At 36.7% G+C, this 13,283-nt stretch overlaps 1 protein-coding gene across 5 annotated transcripts in view; it reads left to right on the top strand.

Moving 5' to 3' along the window:
• The window catches only part of LOC120337321 (uncharacterized), a 59,086-nt gene extending 54,570 nt beyond the window's left edge, over positions 1 to 4,516 (top strand). For all 5 annotated transcript variants that reach the window (XM_078110688.1, XM_039405086.2, XM_039405110.2 and 2 more), the window contains 9 exons: positions 57 to 644; positions 721 to 858; positions 1,079 to 1,258; positions 1,794 to 1,931; positions 2,159 to 2,323; positions 2,528 to 2,728; positions 3,259 to 3,462; positions 3,847 to 4,091; positions 4,354 to 4,516. In XM_078110688.1, the coding sequence (XP_077966814.1) occupies positions 57 to 644; positions 721 to 858; positions 1,079 to 1,258; positions 1,794 to 1,931; positions 2,159 to 2,323; positions 2,528 to 2,728; positions 3,259 to 3,462; positions 3,847 to 4,085 (1,853 nt within the window). In that variant the 3' untranslated portion in view covers positions 4,086 to 4,091; positions 4,354 to 4,516. The remainder of the gene's footprint in view (positions 1 to 56; positions 645 to 720; positions 859 to 1,078; positions 1,259 to 1,793; positions 1,932 to 2,158; positions 2,324 to 2,527; positions 2,729 to 3,258; positions 3,463 to 3,846; positions 4,092 to 4,353) is intronic.
• The last annotated feature ends 8,767 nt before the right edge of the window (positions 4,517 to 13,283 follow it).

A 13,283-nucleotide genomic window follows, 5' to 3' on the forward strand; every position in this document is an offset into this window, starting at 1 on the left:
AAGTTGGTGAATTAATTACAACTAACCAATAAGAATATTTTTTTTCGCTGTTGCAGATGGACAACCCGGCCAGCCTGGGCAACCAGGTCAACCTGGGCAGCCGATTCAAGTTGGAGGAGGAACTGTTTTTCAACCGGGCCAAGGCGGCCGAATTGATTTCCAACCTGGACAACCAGGGCAAGGTGGCCGAATCGATTTCCAACCTGGACAACCTGGCCAAGGTGGCCGAATTGATTTCCAACCTGGACAACCTGGCCAAGGTGGCCAAATTGATTTCCAACCTGGACAACCAGGTCAAGGTGAAGGTGGAAGAATAGAAATACAGCCAGGTCAACCAGGCCAAGGTGGTCGAGTTGATTTTCAGCCGGGACAACCAGGTCAAGTTGGAAGAATTGATAAACAGCCTGGACAGCCAGGTCAGGGTGGAAAAATAGAATTTCAGCCTGGCCAACCGGGTCAATTTGGAGTTTTCAGTTTAAATCCTTGGCAACCTGGACAAGAAGGAGACATTACATTTAGAGATGAATGCCACAGATATTTTGGATTACCTTGTAACAGAAATGCAGATTGTGTACAATATGAATCTGGCATTTACCATTGCAGATGTCTCGATGGCTTTTTAGGAGATGGAATTAGCTGTCAAGGTAAGCCAATATATTTTGCCACTAATCAATGTAATATATTGTGATTTTCACTCAATTTACCTCTTCTCGCTTATAGATGCTCCAGCGAGAGGACCGTGCGCGACAGCATTCCTTCAAGATTGTCATAGGGATGCAGAATGCAGAAGTGATGGAGTTGGTAATCCTGTATGTACTTGCAGATTCGGATATGAAGGAAATGGTTTGCAATGTAAAGGTATGTAACATGTTTGTGGTAATATAGATGTATATGGATTTACATTTTTTCATATAGTTTTTATATATATTCACGTTTTATATATACTTTAGCTTGTTCAATTAGTTGAATAGGTTAAGACTTATATACTCCCTGAAAATGATCCTCTGATTAAGTTTTAAAAACTGATACATTGCGTCACTTCAGATAACTAACATCGTTTTGTTAAATCATTGTACAGCAAAAACTTGTCAACGACCAAGGGATATATGGCAAGGCCGGGTTGTTAATACTGAAGGCTTATATTCGTTGTACGATACCGTTACTTATGAATGTTATGATGGCTCAAGACCACATGGAACTATTTTGCGAATGTGCACGCCGCAAGGAACCTGGACTGGATCGGAGCCAACTTGCTTTGGTATATATTAGTTTTGTCACTCTCAACTTATAATCAGCGTTATGTAAATATTCAACAAGATCTTTCACCAAACCGAATGATCTCAATACATATATATAAAACATGTAGGGGTATTCGACGTTCGCAAGATAAAGAGTAAACCAAATTTGGTCAAATAGATTTAAAATTTATGGGAGAACCGTTGAAACCTTCTTAGTACAAAAAATTCAAAACTAACAACACGCAGGTTGATAAAAAATATATGCTTTGAATATCAAAAAGAGCACTTGCGACAACAATCTTTGCCTTCCTTCTATAGTTCCAAAATTCATTACTTCTGAAGATATGGAAAACTGAACAGTTCCTAATTTTTTGTTATGTATGGTAATGACTAATGATATCTAGAATTGCCATTAAATTCATCTAATAAATTATAACACTAAGTTTTCTGTTTTGCCCTATCATAGTTGTCAGCATTGCCACTGAAAGTGCGATTCTTTTCACGACTACAATCCCACCATTGTACATTGTTTTATATTTTATGTTGATTTTATAGACCCACAGACTGGGCAAGGGGGGCAATCAGGCTTCATTGTGACACAGCCAGGTCAGACCGGACAATCAGGATTTGTTGTAGTCCAACCTGGACAACCAGGCCAGCCTGGATCTAATGTGAGACAACCAGGACATTCTGGTAATAATGTGTTTCAGTTTATTATTTTTTCGTGATGCATGGTAATAACTTATGATATCTAGAGGAGCAATTAAATTAATTTAATGAAATATAACACTAATGTTTGTGTTTTGCCCTTTCATAGTTGTCAGCATTGTCCCTCATGACGCGATGCTTTTGCTACTAAATAGCCACGACGACAAATCCCACCATTGTATATTGTTTTAAATTTTATGTTTATGTTATAGGCCAACAGACTGGGCAAGGAGGCTTCATTGTGACACAGCCAGGTCAGTCAGGGTTTGTTGTAGTTCAACCTGGACAACCAGGCCAGTCTGGATTTACTGTGACACAGTCAGGACATCCTGGACAGACAGTTGAGTCACAGCAGGGTGGTGGTCATCAAGGACAAGGTACATACAATTCATCCATGTTGCGATGTTATTTACTTTTGAAATTTTTTTGTCAAAACCATGTGTAAGTCTTTTTGGTAACATTATAATTTATTATATTAAACACTATACATAATGATTGAAAGTAATCTTGCATTGGACAAATTTTTCATATATAAAAATACATATAACATTTTTCAAACCTATGTTATTCTTTATTGGCAGGTCAGCAGGGTACAACGGGTCCTGGATGCCCTCAACCTAATCCCATTACAAACGGAAGAGTACTGTCTAACCAAGCAGTATACAGTTTCGGAAACGTCGTGGCATATAAATGTGATGAAGGCTTTGTATTAGTCGGAAATGAATTTAGAACATGTAAAGAGGACGAGTCATGGACTGGATCTGATCCTTATTGTCAAGAAGGTTAGTAATTACCTTGAACGCGTCGCTCATACCAACCGAAATTAGTAATTAAGCATATATGATAGCTTTTAGAGTTATGACCGAATCAGAGAAGATCGCATTACTTTGATCTATTTTTGTGAAAGTATAATTATTGATGAACTGAGACAACTATCTTTAATTCACTAGACTATAATTCTGGTAGCGATATGGTTACAAAAATTGTGTTAAAAGAAAGTTTCGAAATAGCAAATTGTCACCCAGGCTACATAATTTGGATAGACCTTTATAGTTAATGTTGCAGAGACATGAAAATAAGTTGCATAGGCTTCATTCAGGTCGACTGAATATTCATTGGTGCTGTAGACAAAAAAAAATCTCTTTTTCATATTGGTTTCATAAGATCTTCACATTGAGTTTTCAAGCAGTTTTGAATAATTACGTGAATTTCTTTTTGGGAAAATATTTCTTAATTAATATACGACAAGCGAATAATATCTTATTCCCTAAGCTTACATGCTAAAAATATGAATTTCAAATATTTTTTTGAGGTTCTATAGCTGCCACCCATTCCGATGAGATGGGTGTAACGATAACTCGACCCGGGCAACCCGGTGAATTAGCCTCAGCTGCTGATTGTGCAGCTTATTTTGGAGAATTGTGCAGTGATTTTGCCAACTGTTGGGCTACTGGTGGTGGAAATTACTTGTGTCAATGTATGCAAGGATACCATGGAAACGGATTTGACTGCCAAGGTAATAAATATACTATGTTTGTATTGAACATGGGTGAATGGAATGGAAAGGGTATGATAATTAGAAACAGTTATGATAGGAAGTTTCCATATTATTTTTGTTTCAGTTGAATATAGTGACTTAAATTTGTAAATATGAGTAGACTACAGAAAACGTATTTGAAACAAAATTTTAAATTCTTTATTTCTGAAACATTTAAGTTCATTGCATTTAGCGTTTATATTTGGCTGATAAATCGATTTTAGGACTTTGACAGCTCCTTAGACTTGAGTAGCAGCTAACAGTGCATCAAATATTACCTACTTATAATCTGTCTGCAGCTATATGCTTAAATAAATGTACACAGCGTGCAAAATAGTAATTGTTGGTAATACTGTGTTTCAGCTAATACACAAACAGAAGAAATGACTGTATCTCATGAATCTGGAATGAAAACTACTCATTGTTCAAAACCGAGAAATATTCGTTTCGGAAAGATTGCAACCAGTGATAATAATTTTACGTTGAACACAATAGTGACATACTCATGTCCATCCGGATATCAATTACGAGGAGACAGGCAACGCACATGTAAATCTGATGGGAATTGGTCTGGAAAAGAACCAAGCTGCAAACATATCTAACTCCAGGTGCACATTTGCTTGTAACCCCTTATTCACTATTTTGGTGGTTGATCAGCAGTATATCTTTTAACGAATAATTGAAAATTAAAAAAGACCAATATCTGATTTGCTCAAAATAAAATTTGTTGGGTGCTCGTGGCGTGTTGGTTTAAGAAACAAATAATGAATTTCTCAAGAGAAATAATTTATCGTAAAGAAATTAACAGAACTTTGGATCTTTTTTTTAAAACAAACCGGTAACATTCCAATATTAACTTTTTTTTCACAGAAAGGAAGACAGTGCTTGATGCAGTTCAGAAGCAAACATATACAATATAACCTTGATGATACATATTCTCAAAAGAAATACTAAGGGTTAATGCATATTATCATTGTTTGTGTAATTAAATGGTGAAATAAAATCGTGACTTAATGTTCACAATACGCTTAAATTTCTTGTGTACAATTATTCAATTTGTGTCAACCAAAGACGACAGTTTTTGTTTCGAAAATGAATTAACCAGAGATTTGTGTATGACATTTTCAACCTGATAAACCCGGCATACTCGAAGATTGCTTATGAATTATTCGCAACTCCATAACAACTTCATTGCATGATACTAGAACATATAATGCCAAAGGTTCTCATTCAACAAAAAAGCATGTTCACATGCTTTCAAAATGGAATACTTAAAATGACCAGTATATTGAATATAACATTCAAATTTTCAATATCGATAGATTGGTGTGATTAACCTAACACCGAAATAAACAAGTCCGTAAACAAGCTCAAACATGAACCAAGTGTCTCGCTTTAAAGCAGCACAAATGAAAGAATGGCGACTTTTAAATCAAAATACCACGCCATTGAAGGACGAAAAGTATAGGTCAGCAGGGCCAAATGTCAACTCGTTGCTAGATTTTAATACACAAATCACCGCATTCTCCACAGATGACTAAAATTACATAATAAAAGTAGGATAACAAAGGTATGGAAACATCAATCATTTATGTTTGCTTCTCCGAGCAAACATGACGACAATTATATCGCATAAAATTTTTAGACAAGTCAACAAGGTGCAGAAAAAACGAGGAGGGTTAGCATAGCCTAAAATAAGGTGATAGCACATTTGAACTCATACATTTGCACCCGTATATCCGTGGGTGCTAAAATCCATGGGCTAGGGCTAGTATGCGTTCAAATGTAATGGAACCTAAAATAACATTACATACACGTACATGAATAAGCGCTCATCCACCCGATAGAAGAAAAAAACATTTTTAATAAACACGAATGATACTGTACTCATAATTAACATGATGGCGGTCCTTGTGAATACGTGCGACGCAGATTATTATTACCCCATCTGAGGTTTTGTCCAGTCTCGGGAGTTGACGAAAAAACGCCAAACGATGCAGGGCATTTTACGACAGTCGTGTCGTGTCCGCACAAATGTATACAAAAAACTTCTTATAACACGTTTACACGTGGGGTTCAATTTGAGTATATTGTCGACCAATAGAGACCAATACGATTTACCCACGTACATACAAATGAGTACACCCATACATACAAATGAGGGACGATTCTGAAAGTTCACTAATACGCCTATGCGAGGTTTCGAAGACGACGGGTAATCTGTTCCAGCACAATCAAAACAATCAGCGATTCAAAAACTTATTGTGGTTAGAAATGATGCTCGGGCAAATTGCTAATTATTGTCTTGTCATTGCTCGCAACACAAATGAAAACCACTGAACTTGTCTGAAAACTATTTAGCAATCGATACGTATGCATTTTGTAGTTCAATCCACTGGAGCTCATTTTCTTGACCTGGCCGATATTAAACTTGAACAAAATGAAAGCATAGAAGATTTATTCTAACGATTGCGAAGATCATCGTCAGACGAAAAAGTCGTGTCCTTTATGCAAAACAGTTTGCCGTGCCCAAACACGCCACTTCCTTTATAACTGTCCATTTCTACCAGAAGCTGATCGACGATATCTAAAAAATATCAGAACACGCACTATGAAAAGATTCGACGTGGAACAACCAGACAACGACCACAGAGATGAAAGCTTAAATGATGAAGGTATAACCCTCTAAATCCTCTATTTACTCGCTCCGTAAAGGTAAAATTTTGTCCTCCCTTCGATACGAATATTCAGAATAATAAAGTTGTCACCATTGATTCGAGTGCACAAACCAATTTAGTCAATTCGTCAATGGCCAAATTGCTTAAAGCCAATATATATAAGACAAAGTCGTCATTGAGCTGTACAGGCGGATGGGGCTGTACTAGGGCTGGGAATTTCAGGGAAAGCACTTTAACCGTTAACCAGGTAAAATTAACCGGTTAACCGCCGTATGACGTTTGACGTAATAATTTATATTTTCAGCTTGTTACGTCACAATCCCTATAAAGCAATTTCGCGTGTTCTTATCCCGGTATTGCTCAATATTATTCACGAATCGAGATAGTTTCATGACTGCTCTGCAGCAAGAGTATTTTAGAAAACCTGATTCCGTTGTTAAACGTCATTTATTTGACAAATTATCAGCGTTCGATGTGCAAATTCTACTTCGAGATATATATCATAAAGAAAAACGGCATCAACTGCGCACTTGTTGTATGACATTGATTACCCGATTTTGCAATGGAATCGTAAACAATATATTTCGAAATTGATCGAAAACAGATTCTGAATTCATCATTGTCAAATTTCCATAATCAGCAATCTTGGTACTTCCATTATTTTTCACATTTATTGAGTCCTTACCCACACAGTTAGTAATATTTTTTGAATTAAACGCCACAGGAGATAAATTTGCGATGACGTATTCATATTTGAAGAAATTGTACGGTATAAAGATGATTTGAACCTGAGATGTCAGTTAACGGTTAAAATAAATCGTAACCGTCAACCATCTGAAATCGGTTAACCATTCTCAGCCCTAGAAATCACTATTAGATTTAATTGGAGATACTACGAGATAACAAAAACATGCGCTTTGACGCTCTTGTGGTCAAAAGCTTCGATTCTGAAATCTTAGCTGTAATACATCTCTCCGTTCATTTAAAAACAAAATAAAATTTCACGATGAGTCTATTTATCACTACGGTAAACGATGACGAGCTTCAGTTACCAAAGTTCTACGAATCACCGCACGCACCCAAACTATCTGGCCAGGGAATCATTTGAATATAAAAATTCCAAATGAATTTTTAGCGGAAACTGCTGTGGTGATAAAACCTCATAATATCGTGCATAAATCCGGTATGAAATGGCCTTCACCAGACATGGAGGTGGAGGTGGCCCGTGTTGCATTCAGAGTATAATAAAAAAAAATCGCATTTGTTGTTGTTTCGTCATAAAATTAACCAAAAAAATCTCTTGACATATTGTTACATCACTGATGTCACTGAATTGACTAGTGTTATGACTAGCTGAAGCAACTGGCGAAGTGAATGATGTTTGGCAGTCTAACTTGTTATCTGGCTTTCTATTTTTTTTTTGGTCGGGAATATATGCTAACAAATTTTGGCATCATGAAAAACTAGAAATCGAATGCGGACTCTATTAGCCTGGGTTGGCTATGCCCGATAACTGAATATTGATATTATGGCCTAACAATATAATTCATGCCGGTGTTTTTTGCAACCTGCCTAAACAGTATTACAAAAATGCTGCCTATATGTCAAAAAATTCAGTAATTACCCTCCTGTACCTCACATTTGGTAATCAATCAATCTGCAGTTATGTGGAAGTTATTTTAAGCATGAGTTCGAAAAGAAAGCCGACGAATTCAGGCAGATTTTGAACTGGCTGTGGGAGTGAAAATACCATAATGCCTACTTGATATGTCGGCAAGTTGTGTCGGTGTCAAAAGAATATAATTTAAAACGGTATTTTAGAATCTTGTGAGCAATGAGATTTTTTCAAATTTAAGATTTTGCTTTGAAAATCTTATCGATGTTCGAAAGCATTTACATTTGCGGAAGCACTTTTTCTGTTACGAAAAGTTTGAAATCTTACATTAAATGTAAATATAAAAAGACTTTTACATGGTTTAGTATTATATATAGGTTTATCCGTGTTTTTTTCATGTTTTAGCTTGATAAATACTGATCAATGTGTTTAAACAATAATAGTGTTTTTGTATTGCACTATTTACCTATTTTTGGTATTATTTTGTCCCGCAAACAATGCAAAAATAATTTTGCGGCCCTCCGGAATCGACAACCTTGGACCACCCTGTTCTAAGGCATCAATTGAATAATCCTAGTTATAACCCAATATCGTGGCGCAGGAGTTTAAACAAGAACCACCATGGGCACGTCGGGAGCCGAAGCACCTTTAGAGGAATCAATGTCTCGCATACTAGGAAATAATTTTCTATATATATATATATATATAAACAAGATTGCAGACAATTTATTTTGCGGGAGAAATTGCGTTGAGAAACTTCACCAAAATTAGCCGGACGTTTTAGAAGCAATGAAGGCATGTCGAATTGCATTATCGGCGATCATTGCACCGAAATCCCCAGCGATCTTAGGATGGATTTGGTCCAAAGAAATAATTTCTGCTAACTCCCGTAGGATCGCAACTTAATCAACATGCGGTACACCCACAACGGTTAAAGACAGTGGTGGGATTCAGCCGGTTCTATAGAACCCTCTCACGGAATTTTATGAGACTGTCAAACCGGTTAGCATTACTGGTTACTGTCAATGTTCTGTTTGTAACAAAACCGGCTGACAACAAATTTGAATTCCACCACTGGTTAAAAGGTGTGCGTTCATTTCTTAGTGCATATAAAGTTTTAAACCGTGTATTCGCAAATTGAGCATGTATATATGCTAAATGAGTTGCAGGAAACGACGGACGGGCTCTTATCCCAAGACAAATTGATTTGGAAAGATACTTTGTTAGATGCTTTTTTCGCTCTTCCCAGAAACGTTTGTGAAATCATAAAGTGATAATTTTACCAACTGAAGGCGATCACCTGTAGATAGTTACTGAATGTTTGGTAAAAAAAATACATGGGATGTGGGCAGCCTTATATATGCATCTCGGAACGAAAAAACTTTAGGTTCTACAGCACCAAATTGCGTAGGAGGCAACATACATGGATCCCATGCAGAGTTGAAGCGTTATGTATTGCGCCGTCCGTTGAAACATTTTTCACCATATATTATTCGGTCAAAACACAGCGCATGTGGTGTGTCGGTGAGAATTTGAAACAGCGCTGGAGTTTTTCTATACGTTTCTTCCTGTAGTTAGCCATTTCTAATGCAATATTGTACATCTCGCTGGCTTTGACAACATTTTCCCAGCGATTATTGGAGTCTTACTGCACCAAACTGCCGTGAACCACATTGCCAAAATTGCGTACCGTATTAGTGAATCAGAAACAGGACTCGCTTGTTTTGTCATCCATTAATATTGATAAGATATTGTGGCGGAGACAAGTAGATTACCGTACACCAATAGGCCCGCCTGGAAAGATGCCCAAATGGAATGCCCGGAGTTACGCTGAGTTCTTCTTCACATTTGACACAAGGAACTCGCCCATTCATAAAATAACTAACGTCAAGGAGGTTAAACGATATTTAAACGTCGCTTTAATATCCAGATACGGATTACTCGTAGTCGAACATTCTCGGCCATTTTATTCTACTAAAGAACGAATCGCCGTTCCGATCAAGATATTGGCGGGATTACCGACTTCACTTAAACATAAATGATACTTTTTTCTTTAGGTTTTTAAATATTATTTTAATAAATGATGCCTTTCGAAACAATATTACGTATTTTATATGATAGCCAACTCTGTAGGTTATAAATTGAGCCTATGTTTCTGAAAGTACTCATTGATTAATTGGGCAGATTTGTTAGATTGAATATTTAGTTTCTGCCATTTTAAATTAAAGTCAGATCATTTTGGAACTGCAAGTCTGTTAACATTGAAATAGCGTTAACTATCTTGCATGGCACGTTACACGTTACTTAATCTTCTTTAACGAGATTTCTATTATGTTTTCACGGGTATTATGACATATTCTTTGTGGCTCAGTAGACAGCAATAAACTTTGAACTTGGCCAACGACGTCACCAGATTAATCAATAACAGCCTGTTTTTATCTTCACTTTGGATTCGAAAATGTTTGCTGACATTGACATATACCGTAGTCATTTTCAGGCAACAATTAGTCTTCCTTTTTACAGCAGGGATGTGTGACCTAATGTGGCCCAAAAGAAAAAAAAATTTTGTTCACGAGAAGTTCTAATTATGAATGGTGTGCGCCCGCCACACGGGTTTTCAATTTTGTTTAACCTGGTATAAACAAGCAATTTTAATTCCTTTGCGCTGCAAAGACTATACCTGTTTCAAATTTATTATCTATGCCAATGACGTTACAATTTCCTAACAGCGCGATTCACACAGCTGTCACTGGTTTGAGCAGGGAGCAATTTAGAAAAATGCAGAGCATACGCTATTAAATTGGTAAGAATGAGAAATTAAAGGTTGGGCAGGACAAGTCACAGACATTTTGTTTCACAGTCAATGTATCCAGTATGTCGGGCATAAGGAGTATCATCTCATCATTTGTTGGATATTTAGCGACTAAATCTGGTATAATTGGATTAAGACAGGCGTAAATGGTTCATGTTCAGTTTTAAACTATGGTGCTAAAATGTTGAATATTTCTAACTAATGAAGCGTCCAACAAGATAACTACCTGGATATCAATGTCGCCGAACGGTTTCGAATACAATGTAAATACGTCGTCATTTATTGATCTGGACTCTGGAGAATCCTTGGTCGAGTTTTGAAGATTTTATTATCATTTATCTATCATTAACTAGAACGTTTTGCTGCCTATAACTAATGATATATAGATTGTCCTGGAACTAAAATAAAGTTTGTCTATCCTATAGTGCTGAATATAGAGTACGTTCAGACGTCCTAGTAACACTTGGAAGTTATTTAATAGGAACATGATGTAGTCCAGGGCTTCCCAAACTTTTGAGCTCGGGCCATTTTAATATATTAAAATTTTCCGCGGCCCTTGTTAGCGTTAAACAGTTCGAAATATGAATTTTTGATGTTTTGTTGACACAGCTAATTCTCAACTTTTAGTAGGCCTACTCTATTACAAAAACAAACACATATTTATTCAGATCAACGTTATTCAATTATTCAGTGTAATGGGTGCGAATACTTTTTACTTCATAGCAAGTCCAGCCTTGACCTAATGTTCGTTTATGCAGGCCTAAACGATGAATTACGATGTCAGGCCTTCGACGGCATGGTCCTTATCCGTAATTGTTCACTCTTATTGATCAAACTTAACATAAGACAGCGGTTTGTGTGGCGTCAAATTATCGTGGAAAAAAACTCATGACGCACCAACACGAAAAATAGGCTGCCTGATAATAAAACTTAATTTTGTCATCGTTAATATGCACTTATCTTATCTCCGCCTGATTTTTCTTTAAAATGCTAAACAAATCACCTATGCTCGATAAACTCGGTTCAGCAAATGAATAAACTGCAGCCTACAAAAATGGCAGCATGTAGGGTTTACCTCTTCTGTTACCTAACAATAAACCCGACGTAACCCGTAATAAAATGAATTTGTTTCGTATGCACATTATTTGCAGCAATGAGAAACAATAAAACATTTTGAATAAATAAAATATGTAATATATTTCGAGGCGCACTTAGCAAATCGCCTTCGGGAACCGCTAGCTTTACGATTGAAGCGGCATTGAGCAAATCGGGTCTTGAGATCAGAATATGCATTGTTGTGCAAGCGCGATGATTCTATCATGTTTCCCCGAAAATAAAACCAAGCCTGAATTTTAGGAATTATTTTAATACAAGCGCTCCCCCTTAAAAAAGTTTTTTTGACTTAATACCGTGGAAGTGCATCGTTTCAATTTTGCCAGGGCGCCGCAAAATTTCACGATTCGTGAACCTTTCAAACAACCCATCTTCTACTTTATCAGAAAAAGGGGAAGATTATATCGATCTTACCTGTGGTGATGGTGTTATAATAAAAAAGTTTAATTCTGAAAACTCGGTTTTCCGTAGATAAGATTATTTTTCTTGGTTCAAAAAGTGTTGCGGACTCCTATCCCCTTTGCGATTTCGTATTTATATGAAGCAGGCTTTTTTTACCAAGGCCCATCTTCTTATTTCACATTATTTTTAATAATTGTATTTCGAATCAAGAGTCTGGTAAAGTACAATAGATATATATAGTACTTTGTGTAAAATTGGTGCTCTCTTTGCGGCCCCTAAAATTCGTTTCGCGGCCCCTAGTTTGGGAAGCCCTGATCTAGTCTAATCGGACAACAACTATTAAACTTCAAGCAACAATAGAAATAAAATAATATCGTGAAAGAAATCATACATCATGGTTCACACAACATTAGTTTTTGCTGCACGATATACTTTATTTGAACAACGAAGCTGAAATCTTCAAGCAATTAAAGTTACAATCAAGGGGCAATTGCATATTCATTTGTAGAGTGAAAATCCTGCATTCAGTAATGACGTTTGAAGCTAAGTAAGTGGGCATGATCGCGGTAGACTTTTGCAAAGATTCGAGTTGTTTTGATACTTTTTTTATAAGTTGTTTTCATTACAATTCTATTCCAAGTGACGCTCTGGGTAAGTAAACCGTGTGATACGTACAGTGGGACCACAATCACTTCATTCGATCATTTCCTACCCAATTTATTACTCCATGAGGGTCGTTGCGATAGACCAGACATGGGCAAAGTACGTCCCGTTGGGTAATGCAATCTGGCCTGCCTGATGCTGCCATACCCAATCTAAAACCAAATTTGATGTTTTAGCTAAAAATAGCTCAAGGAATTTGTTGAGATTGCGGTTAAATTTAGTTTTGGAACGATGCTACTTTTTTTCATCTTTGCTTTGTAACACTGTAAAAATTTTTCATGAATTGTAACATTTTACGTCACACTTACATGGCCCGCCAGGCTAAGAAGGCAACATTTTTGGCCCCTGATTCAAAAACCTTGCTCACCCATGCGATAGACTAAAGATCTCTGATCTGTGGTTAAATTTATCTCTCTAACCGCCGGTACATCACTCACTCGCTCACCTATAGCTTATAAGCCACATCGTTGAATTACAAACAAGCAAATACGTCAATCCAAAGATTCGGCAAATAAGA

The sequence above is a fragment of the Styela clava genome, chromosome 1 (genome assembly GCF_964204865.1).
Source record: "Styela clava chromosome 1, kaStyClav1.hap1.2, whole genome shotgun sequence".
Taxonomy (NCBI): Eukaryota; Metazoa; Chordata; class Ascidiacea; order Stolidobranchia; family Styelidae; genus Styela; species Styela clava.